Raw genomic sequence first — 19,411 nt, 5'->3', positions numbered from 1 at the left:
TGCAGTTTGTCACACACCCGTTTTTCTCTTAGACTAATGATGCAGATAAAATATCACTATTATGCAGATAAAATACATCACAGAAATATAATCATATATTCACATTTTATCACATTGTGGTATGAATCAAATGTAAATTCATGATCTATCTATGTTATACTTAAATGGTACCAAGGATCAGATCAGAATCAGAAAGAAAATATATATATATATGTTTTACAGGCTCTAAAATTAATCACATATAGCTATGTGAGTCAAATTATGCAAATTACATTATATTCCACCTCACTTCTGTCTCCATTCCTGACTTTAGAATTGTTTACTAATAACTATAAATGTAATTAATGTAAATATTAAAAGGGACAACCATCAATCGTTCTGAAGACAAGAGATCACACTTGAAGCACAACAAGCGGACAAGCAAACAGCTTCTCAAAAAAGTAGCTCAACTGAGAATTAATTTTGTTAAATAAATTATTGCCTAATGTGCATACAATTTATTAAATAAATAAATTGTATGCACATTTGGCAATACTATAACAAACTAAAGTAGCTAGGTATCCTGCAAAAAGATGTCTCTCATTTATTTCTTGTTCAGTAATTCAATCATATGTCCAAAATATTATAGTACTTCCATCAAGAAGTTCTATATTTTTAAATTTTCTTCACAAACTACAGCACCCAGAATGCCTTTCGGACGCAGAGCGGATGTTGATCCTTTCCAAGTACACGAAACGAATGAGGCTTTTACGTACCCTGTAAATCTTCGTCAATTTAAGTTTCAGATACTTTTTCTATTAGACCGCGTTAAATGACATCCGATTTGACGATATCACGTAACAACACAACATTTTAAAATAGTTTGGCTTTTTACTCTTTATTTGTGATCTTTTACGTAATATTTTCTTTCACTTGAGTCTGTTTAATTATTGGTATATTTCTGGAACAGTTTTCTCCCAGTGCTTCTGAAGTCAACAAAGGTAAACGCTTGGAATGCGGTTTGGTTTATGAAGATATCTACTAAACTGGGACGGGGATTGTATTATTGCTCATGTATGCGTCTTTACTTTATTTATTTAGTTATAATTTTGTCCAAATATCGCGATTCTACTAACGCATTGCGAGGTTTGTTCTTGTGTTACGGGAAGTTAGCCTTAGCTGCTATGTTTTGACAGTTCTGTCCGTGTGAACAGCTAGCTAGCACACTGGGTATTATTAGGCAAATTTTGGGGGTTTCTAACTAAGGCGATTTTACAGGTTATTGTGGCAGTACGAATGATAAGAGGTCATAAACTTGCCAGTACCGTTTGTTTTACTGTAAAGATAACATAAGTATAAAACATATAACTAAATATCTGTAAGTGTACACAGCATTTGCTCCTGTCTGACATAACGCTATATTTTGTGCTGTGTATATGATGACCGCATGAGGTTTATAGCTTTACTAAATTACAGAGCATGAGCAAGTTTTACTCTGCATTTATCAGTAATGTTAGCATAGACTGGAAAGTAGACATGGGCATTATGTACCGGTCTGTATCTATGTATGTCTGTTTGTATGTATGACTTTATGGTTTATGGTGTGAGTCTGTAAACTGGGCTAGGAAACACGGTGCTGTATTGAGGTTTGCACTTCAGCTCCTGATGTGTGTTTGTTTCTGCCTAACCCCGCAGATCATGCATGCAGTCAGACACCTCGCCTGTGTTTCGTGCTGCCATCCTGCCACCATGCTTCCTATAGGAGGAGGTTCTGTCTCCATTTAACCTGCATTTCTCTTCACACTCATCTGCCTCCGTCTTCCCTATGTTAACTCTTTTGAGCATGTTTTACTATATCTGTCTGCGGCGGCGCTCCAGGAGTGGGACTCGTGGGGAGGCGCTGACCAGTCGGCGGGCTGTGGAGTCGGGTCAGAGGGCGTTGTTGCCCGTCAGTGTGGAGGTGGAGCAGTATGCCAAGGAGGTGCTGGACTTCAGCTCCCATTATGGCAGTGAGAACAGTATGTCTTACACCATGTGGAACCTGGCCGGAGTGCCCAATGTGTACCCGAGCTCCGGGGACTTCACCCAAACAGCTGTGTTCAGAACCTATGGGACATGGTGGGAACAGTGCGCCAGTGCCCCGCTACCTTTCAGGCGCATCCCTAAAGACTTCCACAGCCAGGATTATATTGAACTTGCATTTGAGGAATCTGTTTATCCCACCTCTGTAGAAGTGCTTGAGACCTATTACCCAGGAGCTATTGTCCAGATCATGGCCTGCTCCCACAACCCCTTTTCCCAGAATCCACCAACAGATGTAAGGTAAAACATGAAGTTGAACTACAATGCAATAAAATTTGCTATAAATGTTAGATTAAGTGATGGTAAATTATGTCCAAATAATCTTTAAATGAGCCAGACTAATATTTTATTTCATTACACCTAATATATTTGAGCTGTTTTCTGTATTTCAGGTGGGAGGTGCTCTGGTCAGGAGAGCCCACAAAAGCATTGTCAACCCAAGCGCGCCAGTTTGCGCCAACTATCAAACATATAAACTTCCCCACCAACCTGCTGCGCTTGGATGTAAACAACTCTCTGCTAGATTACTACACTGAGCTGGATGCTGTCATTCTCCGGGGAGTGAAAGAGAGACCCATGCTTGCCCTTTATAAGATGCCTATTATTGACATTAATGACCTCAGTGACAGTGAAGAGGAGTTTTCTGATGTAGGGGTCCCATTTAGGCAAGAGGTCGAGAGAACAGGGAATGGTTATTTTGACAAACTCCCCTATGAGGTAAATGCAATATTGAATATGTTTACTATTAACTTAAGCCCATCATGCAGTTGTACTTGTGATTCTGGCTCCTTGATGGTAACTTTTATTCTTACAAATGCATGAATATTTTGCCTTTCATCCATTCAGCACTTGATCTGACATGCCCTCAACTCAGTAATTTTCATGCCACAGCGACATGTTGTCTGAAGCGCTCCTGTTATTTGTCCTCTTATCTTCGCTCCAAACCGCTGCCATTAACGACAGTCTTCATGACTGCGGTGTGTGTGTGTGTTTGTCTGAGGAACACAATATAGCTATTATCTGTCAGCTGATACTCGCTTCAACACATTGTATTGTTAATTCACTGCAACAAACACTCATACAAGCACTGCCATTCTTTGTCATTGAGCGGTGCAAAAACACGGTGCAAAACAACCCAGCTTTCCTGCTCAATGATCCTGCTATCAGCGTTTGCGTCCTAGATAACGACTATTTAGATTCCTGACACCAGGAGCACAGTTATCATTCTCAGCTCAATACACTCCTTTCTTCGTTAACTTGTACCTTTTTCTGAAACACTGTAATTTACTCTGACCCTCATTTTTTCACCTGTAAAGAAATCCTTTTTTTCTCACATTCCACTTCTAGCTCATCCAGTTGATCCTGAGCCACCTGACCCTGCCGGACCTGTGCCGTCTGGCCCAGAGCAGTAAACTGCTGCAACAGCACTGCTGTGATCCTCTGCAGTACACCCAGCTAAGCCTACAGCCGTACTGGGCCCGTCTGGATGATGCTTCGCTGGGACACCTGCAAAGCCGCTGCACTTTGCTCCAGAGGCTCAACCTGTCCTGGACCGGCCACAGGGGGGCGCTCACACTTGCCGGCATTAGCAGGTCTGCCATCGCACAGATTGACAACTAATTACCTTGGAGATCTGCCTAGTACTTACAGTTTGAGAAAAAGATGGACTGAGACGAGTAAATGAAGTTCTATTATAAACATTATACTGTGTGAAATCCATACGTAAATGTAATAATGTATACTAATTCTTGTTTTAATGAACAACAGTAATGTTTTTTATTCCCATTCAGCTTCCTGAATGTGTGCGGGAAGAACCTGGTTTGTCTGGAGCTTTCGTGCTGTCACTTCTTGAATGAGGCGTGTTTGGAGGTGGTGTCTCAGAGCTGCACACGGCTTCAGGAGCTCAACCTTTCATCATGTGACCGCCTCAACCATCTGGCCTTTACGCACATCTGTAAACTCGCTCATCTGCGCAGACTGGTCCTCTACAGAACCAAGATTGAGGTTAGAGATTTAGTGTGGTGCACTACCTTGATTAAAATGAATGATATACACTAGTTTACCATACAGACATAATTGCAGAGCAGAAAGGATTTTTTTAGCCCAAAGGCTTTATTAGACAGGACAGTTTTAGCATGGGATGGGGATGAGAGAAGGGAGGACATGCAGCAAATTGTCAAAGCAGTGTTTCAAACTCCCAACGCAGCGGCCAACTGCACATGGTGCCTGGCAAAGGTGCTTAACCACTCGACCCCCAGGCAGAACATTTTTCCTTGTTTTCTGGCACATTTGCTCTGACAATGACCTGATCTCAGTGGCTCTTAAGGACACACACACTGCACTTGTTTGGGCTAGTGCAGGTCTTGCGTTAAAGTTCTGTCTTGTCAGCGTTGCATTTTTCCAGTGCTGGTACAGGAGGTGGTGTTGGGTTTCTGTGGTGGAGCCACACTCCACGTTGTACTGAGGAAGACAGAGACACGCTGTGTGTCTGAGATCTCGGCTGTCATTGCCCTGCCACCGCTCTAATTAAATGGCTGGCTTTTGCCAGAGAAAGGCGTTTATAAAGATGCCAGCGACTGAGTCAAGCACGTGCGCTGCAAACACACATGAGACTTTCGCTTTCATGTCTGACACGTTCTCTGTCACTGAGGTACATGTGTTGGCAGTTGTAGAGTTGGATTCCCATATCTCTATCCAAGCTGTATGGCCACTGGAGACACTCCTGTGGCTGAATGTGTGAGGTGAAGCAAAACAGTCTAACATATTAAATTCTACTACCAGTGGCAAGGAGACGTTTAACAAACATGACTGGACTAGTGTATATGAATAAATTCCTATTATTTGATCATTCAGCTCACCAGAGGGTGTGGCTGGAGTGGGCAACAAGGATAACAATTTATCCTGGGACCCAATGACTATGCGCTAGATTTGATCCTGTAACACAAAGCTTCCAGACGGTGCTACTGTCATCCATATATTACATTATTGTTATGAGTGTAATAGGGTAGTGTTCTCAAACTCTGATATGTGGACATGATTGGATTATTAGTTATTATAATTTGTAGTCAATGGTAGGTTAGTTGAGAGTAAAATTTAAAACAGTCAGAATAAATGAATGATAGTACGAATAGAACAAATTATGTATTGATGTGATCTTGATATTATATTATATCTTTGCAAAGTTAAAACCAATGTTTGTTCTTGTCTCGTGCAGCAAACTGCTATCCTGAGCATCTTGACTTTCTGTGTGGAGCTGAGACATTTAAACCTTGGGAGCTGTGTGAGGGTATGAACAAAGACACACACGTCACGGAAAGTACAATAATGCAGCCAGAAAAAATAGCATGCACGTAGATTGTAGAATCTGTAAGCCGAAGTAGTTCTGCTTCCATCGGTTTAATAACATATTATTGGGTAAATAAAACCGTACACTCTTTCCTTCCATTTAAAGGTTTAATGTTCAGTCGTTGGTCTTGGCGTGGTCCTTTACACTGGTGTTTTGCTGTTGTATTGCATTTCTCTCCCTTCATCTTTGGATGAAAGGATGAAATATGGCCAACATTACTTGACACCAAAGAACAATAACCAATTTGAACACAAATCAAGTCTTGAAAGACTTTTTTGGTTGAGGTGGTCTCTATCAGAGCTTTGTTCTTAATACCGGAAGCAGGCTATTGTGCCAGCGCAGTTTATCAAGTCACATAATCGCTACATTTCAAATCTTTTACACAAAAATAGCCAAAGGCTGACTGCTTCATTTTGTTCTCAAATAGTTATTTTTTCTTCTCAGTAAAGTACAAAAGTTTTAATTGCTACCTTTCTTTTCTGGAGATTGACGACTATGACGTTGTTGCCAGTATGCTGGCCACCCGCTGCCACTCACTTCGCACTCTGGACCTCTGGCGCTGCCGAAACCTGACAGACAGAGGACTGGCTGAACTCGCCTCTGGCTGCAAGTAGGAAACACAACCCACTTGTGACAAATAATCTTAACCACTTATATGCACATCACTGTTGGAACCCTCACAGATAATTTTTTCCCCTAAATATTCTGTTTAATTTCCAAATGCATATCACAAATAACACTGTGCTCTGCATTCTGTTTATATACTTTCTTTCTTGTCATTTCAGTGGATTTTTAAGATTTTTAATACTATTCTGCAGAGTGCAGAATGTGTAGCATTGTCTTTGTGTCATTATAGATGAAAATATTTTTCTGAAACCCTTTGTTTTATCATCTGTTGATCTTAACAATGAGATTCAATATAGACTCATATTATGTATTTGATCCACTAAACTGAAACCTCTTGAACATGTCATGTAGTACAGGGCTGGTAACTAAAACATGAACATCTTGTATAGGATGCTGGAGGAGCTGGACCTGGGCTGGTGTCCCACTCTCCAGAGCAGCACTGGTTGTTTTCAGCAGCTCGCCCGGAGTCTTCCCCGGCTCAGAAAACTCTTCCTCACTGCCAACCGCTCAGTGTGCGACTCTGACATCGAGGAGCTGGCGAGCTGCTGCACCTCTCTGCAACACCTCGACATACTCGGTAAACACCTGTAGGACATAATAGAGCAATAGCTATATAACCAACTAGTATATTACTATGCATATCTGTATATACAACAGTTAGAGGTTGGCGTTAGTGAACAGCTTACACTATAAATAGTTTTGAATATCTTAATATGGGGAATTATTCTGAATTGCATAGTTATGTTATACAAGTACATTTATAGACCGACCCAAATTAGTGACTATTATTAAAAGGTACTACATACTATTTGCCAACCTATTTGCATCATCAGTGGTTGACATTGAGCTTGGATAAATAATATGGTACAAGTACCAGTCCTATATGCAAACCACAGTACTTTAGGAAACCAATGATTGCTGTGCCTGTGGGTAATTTTCCGAAAAAGGCCTTTAAGCTTTATGGTAATGGAAATGGAGATGATGGCCGTAATATAACCTTGAAATAATAATAGTAATATAACCTAAATTTGTTTTAACATTGCCAAAAACATGCTCAGTACAAACAGGCGGCAGTAGCTCAGTTGGTAAAGTTTTCTGATCTGAAGGGCAGTGCTCCCACTCGACTTAAACATCCTTGGTTGAAGTTGGCGGTGCGATTGCAACTCCCTCAGAGTTCCCTCATTTAGTGTGTGAGTGAATGGGTGAGTGAATGGGTGAGTGAATGGGTGAGTGAATGGGTGAGTGGATGGGTGAGTGGATGGGTGAGTGGATGGGTGAGTGAATGGGTGAGTGGATGGGTGAGTGGATGGGTGCGTGGATGGGTGAGTGGATGGGTGAGTGGATGGGTGAGTGGGTGGGTGAGTGGGTGGGTGAGTGGGTGGGTGAGTGGGTGGGTGAGTGGGTGGGTGAGTGGATGGGTGAGTGGATGGGTGAGTGGATGGGTGAGTGGATGGGTGCGTGGATGGGTGCGTGGGTGGGTGCGTGGGTGGGTGAGTGGGTGGGTGAGTGGGTGGGTGAGTGGGTGGGTGAGTGGATGGGTGAGTGGATGGGTGAGTGGATGGGTGAGTGGATGGGTGAGTGGATGGGTGCGTGGATGGGTGAATGGATGGGTGAATGGATGGGTGAGTGGATGGGTGAGTGGGTGGGTGAGTGGGTGGGTGAGTGGGTGGGTGAGTGGGTGGGTGAGTGGGTGGGTGAGTGGATGGGTGAGTGAATGGGTGAGTGGGTGGGTGAGTGGATGGGTGAGTGGATGGGTGAGTGGATGGGTGAGTGGATGGGTGAGTGGATGGGTGAGTGGATGGGTGCGTGGATGGGTGCGTGGATGGGTGAGTGGATGGGTGAGTGGATGGGTGAGTGGATGGGTGAGTGGATGGGTGAGTGGATGGGTGAGTGGATGGGTGCGTGGATGGGTGAGTGGATGGGTGAGTGAAATGGGTGCGTGGGTGGGTGAATGGATGGGTGAGTGAGTGGGTGAGTGAGTGGGTGGGTGAGTGGATGGGTGAGTGGATGGGTGAGTGGATGGGTGAGTGGATGGGTGAGTGGATGGGTGAGTGGATGGGTGAGTGGATGGGTGAGTGGATGGGTGAGTGGATGGGTGCGTGGATGGGTGCGTGGATGGGTGCGTGGATGGGTGAGTGGATGGGTGAGTGGATGGGTGAGTGGATGGGTGAGTGAATGGGTGAATGGGTGAGTGGATGGGTGTGTGGTTCTTGATATAAAGAGCTTTGAGTGCTGTGACCTTTTACCATTTTATTATACTTGTATTGTATATTTCAGTTTGTGTGCTCATATTTATGTACTTAATTTGTATCTTTTTAGGGACACGTCTTGTGAGTCCTGCTTCGTTGAAGAAACTTCTCCAGTCTTGTCCTCGACTGCGGCTGCTGGACGTCTCTTTCTGCTCTCAGATCGACATGCGCGTGGTCCAGGAGCTTTCCGGACAGTTCCCCAATGTATCCATAAAGAAGAGCTTTACACAGTGATCCCAAAATCTGCCCACAACTGGAGGTTAGTGGAGCGAGGGTGCTTACCAGCTGACACTGCCTGGACAATGCAAGGCCAGTGGAAGGTTGAGATTTTAAAAGTACCTCTGGTTTTAGAGACAATTTTACTATAAACATTGGTTCTACTGTTTTGGAATCGGACTCAAAAATGACAATCACCTTGCCTGAATTAAGACATTTATTTTGTGATGGTGATTTTGTGATGGAAGTGATTTCACATTTTTTCCGGTCAGATCAACTTATCTTCTGGAGTATTAAGATTGAATTCTGTGATATTGTGGTTGTGTGGACTCCATTTGCACAATGCATCCTGAATACAATCAACCCCCCCACTCCCCCCTGTATAAAGCGATCTAAAGCTGGCTGATGGAAAAAAACCAAAAAATCACATAAATGATTAAATAAAAACATGGATTGTGTTTTATTATAAAGAATAAATAAAAAATAAAATGACACATTTATCCTCACTAAGGTTGCCGCTGCCTTTTGTGACTTGTCCCTGAAGAGGTTGTCATGCAGAAAGGTTACGTGGGCTACAGTAAGGATTCAGTTCCATTGGAAACAATCATTGGATTTAAAACATTTTTCATAACATTATACTGTGCATAACTTTTGTAATCAAACTAGTAAAATCATTTCATGTTTCCATAAGACCAACCTCATCAAATGTCTGTAAATACATAAATATGTGAGTAAAAAAAATACATGTATATTTCAGTTTTATGAACATTTAAGTTTATTAACCATATTTATAACCAATTCACAAATCTGTTTGCACTGTTCCAGCTTAAGTGGCTGTTGATGATATTCTCATGACTTCTATGTATGAAGCGGGCCTTAGGAGGTACTTACTGTAACTCCTGGTAAACTTAATCTGTAAATGCCTTAAATTAAGACATGGAAAACAAATGACTAAACTGTTCTTCCAAAGCCACTGTAACAGTTTGAACACACACAATGTAACAATTGAGAGACTCAGGGGTTAGACCTTATTTCCTGTTATGTTTTATTCTTAAAACCAGCACATTACAGTGACGTGGGTTCACTTTGTGTTTACCTGCTGGTGGAGTGGCATTACTTCTTTTCGTGTCTACATAGATTTCTTCCTCTGCTTTCCCCCTTCACCATAAACGGAGGCCCCCCTCTGACACCAGGAAAATTAGTAAATTATATTCCAAATCAGTGGGACTATCTTGGTTAAATAAGATATTAATAAAAGAATAAATAATACATAAATATGCACAGATTTGTATCTCTGATTTGGCTACAGTTGAGTCAATGTGGCTGTAAAAAGCCTTTTCTGTTCAAATTGAAATATACAAGCTCTTACTTTGAAAAAGAAAACTTGAACTGTTCTTTTAAGGGTAAATAATATGTGTGCCTTATCTTTTGAATGTGTAGTTCCTGGTGTTGACATTGTAGTAGAGTGCTTTGCTTTACACTAACCAAAGTTGAATGTCACATACTAAATTCATCTTTGTGGCTATATGCAAAATGTATGTGATGTGTATTTATTTTAGTTTGATGATGCTTTATTTAAATCAATATTTCCTTTTATTCAAATCAGGTTAAATGTTTTGTTTGTTATTATATTGTTCGATTTGACTGAATTAGTCCAGCTCAAACGTCGCATTCAGCCTTTATCATTTTGTTTTTGAGTTTCTGTTTTGAGGTTGTTTAAATTATGAGATCCTTTTGCTTTAAAGTTTAGTTTGCACTCTTTTTTTTCTTAAGTTAGCTGCTAGTTTTTTGTTGAATTATAAATGTTTAATTTTTCAGTGTGAAAAGGGGGACTGGCTGTGTTATGGCTGAATGCTGATCCTCAATCACGTCTTGAACCAAATATTACCACTATTTGGTCATCTTGTATTTGTAATATATTTATGCCCATTATTAAAATCACATTATCGTTGGCCTTTTGTTAGGTGCCCACTTGTGTAACTGTGTACACTCTGAATAGGTGAGCCACTGATTTTAAATAAATGGGAAATGATGATTGCTACTCAAGAATTGTATTTATTTTAAAGTAACTCTTATGTATTCCACTTCAAAGGTTGGGCTCAGTTGGAGGCTTGACCAGTGACTGTGTTTCCACTGTACTTAAATATTATTATTGTAATACATCCAGGCTTCAAAAGTACAACTGTGAGTGTGAACAAGTGGCAAGTACAGTCACAACTAGCCGTGTGATTACTCAACATGACTGATTCGCTGGTTGTTGTGGAATGATCCTTTTTCGCTCCCTTTAACCCTCTGCCATTTTACAGTCTATTAATACCAGCGGGAGAAGTGACATTAGCCTGTCTTCTTAACGACCTTTTAATGAATTGTTTATGCCTGGTTTAATGATGTATATTGTGGCCCTGTAATGTGCCCTAATCGCGGCGAACGAGACTGAAGTATTAATTTGGACTGCCTCCCCAATGATTATTCTTGCTTATGTTGCTGTGGCTTTACAGATGCAAGGCGTGATTCATAGCGGCTTGATTTCTGGCTGTCATGGTCTCCTACAAGCCTGATGTATCCAGAGGGGATCTGCGGCAATTAGTTGAACGTTTTATTTGTCTTTCAACAAGCTTACACACATATGCAGCGAGAGGACAGATCTGCTAAGGGAATAAATGAATAGAATTACACACCCTGAATAATCAATCTTACATTAAATGCAAACTAGGGATAGGGTTTAGGGGTGGCGCAAGGTTCCTGTCTATTCTTTTTGTCTATGAACCACAAGAGATGCACTGTACCTCAATGGAAATGGTCGGCGGCATATCCAAACTTGCTCCACGGAAGTTAAAGACGTGATAGCAGTCATTATCCAGCTCCTCTTTTCAGTACCTTGTGAAACGCAATAGGCCATCTCGCTGTCGCAAATGTTCTTGAAATAAACACGTATTTTCTTCCAGATATCTTGTTAGTGACTGGCAGAATCACTTTTATGCATAACCAAGATGAAAGGGTAAATGTTTTAAGTAGCCTTGTATTTTTCCCCATTTACGATAGACTCTATTAAGTAATGTTCCCCAAGTAATTTTGCGTAGAACCAACGTAATATCTTCAAATGCTTTTACAGCATAGTAATGAACCTACTGCATCAGCCGTTTGTTTTCTTTACAAAGATATCAAGAATGTCACAGTAGATTTTCATCTGATCTGCCTATGTAGTTTTCAGCGCTGTTGGTGTGTCTTTTTGGCCAAGTTTAAATCCAGAAGGATAAAAATTGTCAACAAAGATAATGCGTCTAACATTTACACGTCTTGGATTGAGATCGATTTATCTGAGAAACAACAGCCCTGTGTCTTATTGTCAGCAAACACCCACTCTTTCTAAGTGGCATTTAAACGTGTCATACTTTGAATTTGTTTTGTACGGAAGCACATTTGTGATTGCTTTGTTTTATTTGGTAAAACAAATAAGTAGTAAAACCTGTGGCATTTTAAAAGACATTTGTTGTTTCTCTACTGACACAAATTATTTTTTTGATTTACAAACATATAGTGTGACCAGATTTGAGTGGCTTTTGCAAATCCGTGGTGTTATTACATGCAATAACTTGAACATGCTTGGCCAGAGCTCTTGTTAAGGACTCAGGTTTTACATGAGCAGAAAATACACAAACTGTATCCGAATCCATGGAGATGGTAGTTCTCTGTGCTGCTGAATATTAAATCATTACATTTTCTCATAAAAAAAAAGAAAAAAAGAGAAAAGCTAATAATAATAATAAAATAAATGTATAAACAAAAATATGTACGTTTTATGGTTATTGTTGTGTTGTTTTTTGAGAGAAAATCGATTATCAAGCAAGATTTTCAGTCTGCAATATAGTGATTACTTTTTGCATTAGCAGGTATTAAAGATATTTAAAGTAAACATTCCCTGGCATCCCGCAATAAAATGAAGCACATGTTTTTAAAGTTTTAAAGTAAACAATTTGTTTCATCAGCTTCATTCAATACTTAACTATGCCGTTTATCACTTTTAGTTATCTCTAAATTTGAAAGATGTTTAAGTATGAGTATTGCTGTTACTGCTCTCCCTCAGAAGAAGCAGCAGCACTGTAATGTCCATGCCACAGAAGATGAGCATGTATCACAAACAGGCCGTTGCGCAATTATAACCTGAATAATTACGTGCTGAAGGGGAGACACGATGCGCCCCAGTGATCAGCAAAGTTCATGTGAAGTTATAATTAAACAATAACTCGTTTACAAATGAACGCACACCAGCATTTGTGTACTTAAGTGCGCGCTGCGTAATTAGCAGCGATGCATCTGAGCGAGATTGAAGAACCACAATGTCAAATGGTGGAATTATATTGAGCTTGTATCAACGTTATCTGTGGCAGACTGCGTGGGGGAGGGGACACAGGGATTATATATCCCAATGGTTGGCAATGCCACCATTGGGATATAGGGATAAACACACTCTTTTTGGGCTAAAATTATTGTTCTGGAGTTGAAAAGACATATTTGATAAACTCTATAGTCATCCAGGTGCAAAGAAAAAAGATTATTCCGTGCCATGTTTGTGTCGTTTTAAGTAATCATGAAAATGAATGATCAAATAATTATTTGGTGATGCGATTGCAATTGTAGGGTGACATTTTATTCATGGCCTGCACAAAGACCGCATTTTAAAAGCCTTCTTTGCATATACCGAGGGTGTCATTAATTGTGAAGGCCAACACGTTTAATTCCTTACTCCTATAGTTTCAAAATGGACTTAAGACCGAAGACTCTAGCGTTAAGTGACTTTAGACCACAAAAAAAACATTAATTTCTTTTTTTAAATAGATAAGCATAAAAACCATAACATTTATTTTCAGACAGTTTGGTCAGAAGGAAATCCTATGTTGTTGCACACAAAGTTATGTGGCATAATGTGATTTGAGCATTTTTCAACATGGAGCTATAAGTCTAATTTGGCTTTTCAAATACATTTGATTTGTCAAGTTTTCCCAAAAAACTGCTGGATCTTTTTATTTAATTTTAAATTTTCTGTTTTGACATTTTGTTTTGAGTCTGGACAGTTTTGTGTATTTATATTCAAATATATTGACCAAGAGGACAAACCCTTTTCGTTTGAAGTGCCGCTTTAAATGTGATGTTTGACTGACACAGGGTAGTCTTTGCAGAGATTGTTTCAGTTTTATTTTGCTTTAGTATTCACTGTTAATCTTTCTCGCTGTGTATTCATGAGATTTTATCTAACTGACCCATCCAATTGTCCAACCATATTGTAATCATCTCATTTAAAACATCAGCGTAACATCGCAATATTTGACAGTGTTCATCTGTGTTGCTTTATTAAAACCTTGGAACTAACATCGTGCTCGGTCACAATACTGTAACTACAATGTAGTATTTGACTGCCACTAGATGGCGCTAGAGCACTGACTAACCCATTTCACCCTGTCAACCATTGGACTCAGTGAAAATAGTGAAATGCTGTGGCAGTCTGGTGGGAAATTCAGAGTCACCTCCAGGGTGAGCGTAAGTATAAAGGCAAGTGAGCCTAAATAAGAAGATGTAATTAAAGCGACGTTATTAATTGCATGTGTTCTAGAGAAGATGAAGGGCGCGAGGCCGCACTTTCTGGGCTCTGCAAAATGCGCTCTAAACATTACAGGCCAAATTTCCTCGTGACCCCGAACGCCAAACATCAAAATAGAGGGTTAAAAAACCCAGAGACTGAATGCCTTCTGGAAAAACTGGAAACATTTTTGCTAGAACAAACGAGCGGGCATTTAATCTTTAACATTTGAAATACAATTATTTACACTTATGGCCTAAATCTGTCTAAAGAAGGCGTGAATGGGACAAAAGAGAAAAAAATAATAAGAAGTTGCCCAAATATGGCCGTTAGGTCTGTGCGTATCAGTGCGTTATCAGTGCGTAATTGTTTAACGGAGGCTTTACGGAGGATTGAAGGGGTTGCATATGATATACCTACATGTTCATGTCGCATCGATATAATTAATGTAGCATATTTTAAGTGAAACAGAACAAATTAAAAATAAAACCCAGTTCAAAAATGGTATTCTTTCACATGGGCCTAGCGCTGCACCGAGACCCGAAACATCCAAACACCTGCAATGCCACTGTCATGAAGCCTGGTCATAGCCACTTGATTTATACCTTAAAGTTGAATAAATAATGAATAATGTCTTATAATAGGTCCACTTCTCACAACCTTTTTCTTCCGGGTCGCATTGTGTGTACCTAAACCTTTTTAGCCTGTTGGAGATGTTGAATTCCGGTGTATTTTTTATTTTTTTTACACGGATCCTGTGGCAAGTGATTTGGTTGGTTCTGTAGCGGGGAATATTAAATGTCTCTTGCCTGTCTGAAACAAGTAGGCTGCATTACAGATTTGGTTGCATAAATCTAAAGGATATTCAAAGTTGGTTTGGACACTGGTGTTGGTCCTCACAGAACGCCGCAGATGATGACAGATCTGTGCTTGTTCTCAGTCAGAGATGGTGCTTGAGCAGCCCGGGGCAGGAACAACACATCACGGCATTACAACGTGCCATTCATCAACTCTCACTCTCCTCCAGCAGTAAATGGATAGATGCTTGGCACCGCAGCTGTCAAACGTATAGCGAGGCTCATGCCATGGAAATGAACATAATAAAAGGCTGCAGGTTGGAAAAAAGCTGTTTAATATCAACCTCATCATTTAAAAATGTGCAAGTCTGTAAAGTCCGTGTGGCACAGGATGAGGCACCTATAGGCGCTTCTCGCCAGTGCTTCCTCGAGCCCAAGTTCATCCAGTGAATATGACAGAGCCTAAATCACCCAGAAAACAACAAAGCAAATGCTGATTGCTACAGCTCTACGTGCCACACTTTCCACTGAACCAGAATCTAATTAAAGCTACTGAGGATTCGGTTTTGTGTTCTGCAGGGGAAAAATGACGAAGACAAAGGCTGCGACAGATTGTCCCTGGATCTCTGCGCAAAACCAAACTAAAATCTCCGGAGAAATGATGTATATACATTGAACTGTGGCGCTCCATGTTAATGTTTACTGGCAATTCGCATCAGAAAGTACTAAATTAAATATCTGTCTCTCTCTGTCCTAAAAACAAAGCATTGCCATTCCCATATATATTTGTGTCATCTATAAAAAGCAATAGAATAAATTACAGTCTCGGTACAAAAAAATAAAAGGAGGAGGAATAGGCAAAAAATGCCTGTACAACGCAGCTAAAACCAAAACGGCTGTAATGAGATGTCAGAAATACACCAGATAAACACTAATTCAATATTTTTGATCATATGCTTCTGTTTTGTGGTTTATGCGGTTTTATTCAGGCCCTTGTTTTTTATGTAGGTTACCTACTACTATCACCGTCTTATTTATTTAAGCATTCATTTAGTCAGTAACATTCTGAATTATAGTTGATCAATTTCTCAAGCAAACATTAGGCCTAGTTAAAAAAATAAATAAATACATATTTGGACTGCTGATTTTAGGAAATTATTCAGTGATTATTTTTTGACAGACCGTGCATAATGTAAATTATAACAGCAAAGGTCTGTAATACGAATTTATTAATATGCAATAACATTGCATAAATAATATTTAATATAGCTCATAACAATTTGGCAGGTATGCATAACTTAATTGCATAAACATATTTGTAATGACATGACAAATTAACAAATTAGATTGTATTAAAAGTTGAAATCCTCAGATAAAAACATAACGTTGTCAAGGTTATTCAGGCATAATAATCTACAATGAGGGGGATGATGGCTAAAGTTTGTTGAATAAAAACAATTGTAAAGAAAATTTAAAAAGTGCTCCAGTGGAAAAAAAAAGGAAAAGGGAAAGGAGACTTTTAAAAAGTTATACAATATTTACAAAATTGAATCCAGATGCTCTGAGAGTTTTTCTATAGCCCTACGTCCCTCTACTGTATCATCATCAGTGGTGTGTGGAAAAGTTCAGATAATCCAATCAATCGCAGGGAGGGGGGCCAATGTTCAAGGCTTTGTGGCGTGAAGGTATAGTGGTCTTTTTGTTTGGTGTAGGAAAGGCTATAAACCCTTCACTCACCTTAATAATAATAATATTAATAAATAATACACTGTATTTGACCTCCACTGTCTTACGGTGCTCCTGGACTGACATTTGGGACCTATAGGCCGCTGTCCCTCAGCTCGGCACCTTTGCTGGTTTCTACTTCACCCCCTTAAGCCCCCAGACGCTCGTCACTGCTGGACGCCACGAACTAATCGTCATTTTCACTTTTACGCACAACTAAATATGAGCAGGATGAAGTGCAGTGGATGAAAACGGCCAGAAACGCACCTATACCTTCAATTTAGCGGAGCACACGCTCCCCCCTGTTTAGTTTGAATGCACAATAGGGGCAACACCTTGAAACTGCGTCGACTGAAGTCACAGTGCTGGGCATGTATCCTCAGAGAACAGCGTGTGTCCCCCACCAGAAACCCACTGCAGATGTACTTTACTGCATCTATTATACATAAAACACCCACTATTTCAGTCATAGTCCAGTGGTTTATATATAACGTTGAGGGATAAATAAAAACAAAGGACGAGTCCTGGAGTCCGCGTTCACTGGACCGGGGTCTGGACCCCGTGGTGCGGCGGCGTGTCCCCGTACACATCCTCGCTCCCGGGAAGCGCTCCTCCCGGGGGCGTCATGCGTTTCTCTTTCTGTCTCCTGTTACAAAACCAAACCCGAACTACTTCTTTCTCCAAGTGAAGACTGTCCGCCAGGGCGATAATTTCCGATGCTGCTGGTTTTGGGCACTTCAGAAAATGGCTCTCCAAAGCTCCTTTTACGCTTACCTCTATCGAAGTCCGTTTTTTTCGTTTCCTTCCCTGCGCTGCGATTTTGTCTAAGCTCGTGGGGCTGCCCGACGTAGAGTCCGCCTCTTCCAGCCACTTGTTCAACAGAGGCTTGAGCTTGCACATGTTTTTGAAGCTGAGCTGCAGGGCCTCAAACCTGCAGATTGTGGTCTGGGAAAACACATTTCCGTACAGAGTTCCTAGTGCAAGACCCACGTCCGCCTGTGTGAAGCCAAGCTTGATCCTGCGCTGTTTGAACTGTTTGGCAAACTGTTCCAAGTCATCTGACGTCGGCGTATCCTCATCTGAGTGTTCATGGTGGCTCTGCGGCCGGTGCTGGTGCTGATGTTGGGACTGCGAGAGTGAGTGCTCACTGAGGTGCGGGCTGTGGTGCTCGTCGTGCTGGTCTCGGAGGCTGCTGTGGTGGGACATGGCCTGACCGCTGCCCGGTAGAAGCCCATTGACACTGAAGCCAGGCTGGGAGTAAATCAAGCTCTGACCGTTTGTGCTCGCCATGCTCGGGATGTGCGCCGCGGTCGTGGTCCTCCACGCGCGCGCATCGTGATGGTTCCCGTGATGCACCAGGTGGCGCGTCTGATGCTGCAGGTTGCCGCTGGAACTGTTGTTGTGCATGTCCTCTCGGGCGCCCTGCACCGTGGGCTTGATGTCCTGTTCTGCCCATGGTGTAGCCTCTCCGTGGGACAGTGCCGTGATCCACTGGTGCGCGTGGCTTAGCGCGTGGCTGTTGGTCTGCAGCGGATAGTCGCCCTGCAACAGGCTTTGTGCGTCCCGGTACGCCGAGGCTTGCTGCATGCCGCCGGGCTCCGCGTGCACGATGGACGCGCTGGACGTGAGGATGCTGTAGTGGTTAGACGCTGCGGTCGCCATGACTCCCGGAGCCGGACTGCTTGCTCTTACGGAAGCTGCGTCGCATTTGACAGAGCCTCTCTGCCACAGGCGGCTCCCAGGCGCTCTGCCAAGCGGACGCCACGGCGCACCTGGACCGAGCCCCACCTCCTCTGTGCTCATTGGATGTTTAAGTGTGATGGACGTGGTTTCCAGGAGCAACCGCGTGGCGATTGGCTGTGGGGATATCTCCGCGAACACTAGGCTCTTTGTTGGAGAGGTGCGAGCTGGGGCTCCAGTGGAAGTGAAGCTGGAAAGCAGCGTGGGGCGCGGAGCGCGCGGAGCTGCTGGTGACTGTAAAGGCACAGCTGATTTCCTTTGATGTGGTCTGTTTCCAGCACCATGCTGGAGCTGGACAACAGTCTGACCCGAGACTGGGCATGGAATCTGGACTCGCTCTTTACATCATTCTCTGTTCTTGGAATGTTGCCATTCTTTTTTTTTTGTATTTCAAGACTAATGATAACTTAAATATTAATCATTTTAAAGCCAGACAAAACTATGTTGAATCTTTGAAAGTTTTTTTTTTTTTTTTAATGTAGGCCTATTGTTAAAATACAGCTGTTGTTTACTCCACAAAGCAGTCAGAAAATCACCGGATTCACAAGAACCAACAAAATACAGTTATTACAAAAAGTTTATTGAGTCAAATTAGGCCAACATTTGGTTAGTATTATTATGCTTTCCATTTAAATAGCACTTTTTTGGACACTCAAGATATTCACTCCACACTCACAAGCTACATCAGCCACAGCTGCCCTGGGGTAGACTGACGGACTGACGGAGGTTGATCCCAGCGTACTCGGATGAGCAAATAAACTTCTCCACAGAATATGATAAACATGTTTATTACACTATAGGCATACATCTAAAAAACAAACAAACAAACAAAGAAACAAACAAACATGTAATTAATAGATGTTAACCGTTGTTGCTCCAAGAGTTTCACAACAAATATTTAAAATGTTTTTATTTCACATTACAAACAATTTACAGCACCAGAGTCTGTTTTGAGAACCCCTGAGAGCTATCGATGATTCTTTACATTTCCAAAGCCTTGTCCCAGCTGCTGTATGTGCCTAAAGCTCATCCTCAGAGAGAGGGGACAGACTGAAGTGAAGAGGCGGATTAGACC

The 19,411-nt window shown here is 41.5% G+C and overlaps 2 protein-coding genes across 4 annotated transcripts; one reads left to right on the top strand and one right to left on the bottom strand.

Annotated features, from left to right (window-relative positions):
* Window positions 1-960: 960 nt before the first annotated feature.
* On the top strand, window positions 961-10,534 carry fbxl4 (F-box and leucine-rich repeat protein 4). 3 transcript variants are annotated; one of them, XM_072460187.1, is made up of 9 exons: window positions 961-980; window positions 1,675-2,301; window positions 2,454-2,778; window positions 3,409-3,653; window positions 3,852-4,065; window positions 5,276-5,347; window positions 5,893-6,017; window positions 6,424-6,611; window positions 8,354-10,534. In XM_072460187.1, the coding sequence occupies exons 2-9, from the start codon at window positions 1,805-1,807 to the stop codon at window positions 8,515-8,517; spliced, it is 1,830 nt and encodes a 609-aa protein (XP_072316288.1). In that variant the 5' UTR covers window positions 961-980; window positions 1,675-1,804; the 3' UTR covers window positions 8,518-10,534. The 3 variants fall into 3 exon arrangements, with proteins under 3 accessions (XP_072316288.1, XP_072316287.1, XP_072316286.1); XM_072460186.1 differs by having other exon boundaries at window positions 973-1,053; XM_072460185.1 differs by lacking the exon at window positions 961-980 and adding an exon at window positions 987-1,125.
* A 6,082-nt stretch (window positions 10,535-16,616) lies between these two features.
* Window positions 16,617-18,380, bottom strand: pou3f2b (POU class 3 homeobox 2b). Its single transcript, XM_072460547.1, has one exon. It carries the CDS (start codon window positions 18,256-18,258, stop codon window positions 17,134-17,136), a length of 1,125 nt encoding a protein of 374 aa, XP_072316648.1. The 5' UTR covers window positions 18,259-18,380; the 3' UTR covers window positions 16,617-17,133.
* Between the last annotated feature and the right edge of the window lie 1,031 nt (window positions 18,381-19,411).

This window comes from Eucyclogobius newberryi, unplaced genomic scaffold (genome assembly GCF_026437365.1).
Source record: "Eucyclogobius newberryi isolate DKJ021-1_F unplaced genomic scaffold, fEucNew1.0.hap1 SCAF_3, whole genome shotgun sequence".
NCBI lineage: Eukaryota > Metazoa > Chordata > Actinopteri > Gobiiformes > Gobiidae > Eucyclogobius > Eucyclogobius newberryi.
The sequence above is the reverse complement of the archived record's forward strand: the minus strand, read 5'-3'. Positions and strand labels throughout refer to the sequence as shown.

Coding starts and splice junctions, on each gene's coding strand:
- fbxl4 (XM_072460187.1), top strand. CDS start 1,805: ATGTTAACTCTTTTGAGCATGTTTTACTATATCTGTCTGCGGCGGCGC. Junction 2,779..3,408: donor TTGACAAACTCCCCTATGAG/GTAAATGCAATA, acceptor TTCCACTTCTAG/CTCATCCAGTTGATCCTGAG. Junction 3,654..3,851: donor ACACTTGCCGGCATTAGCAG/GTCTGCCATCGC, acceptor ATTCCCATTCAG/CTTCCTGAATGTGTGCGGGA.
- pou3f2b (XM_072460547.1), bottom strand. CDS start 18,258: ATGGCGACCGCAGCGTCTAACCACTACAGCATCCTCACGTCCAGCGCG.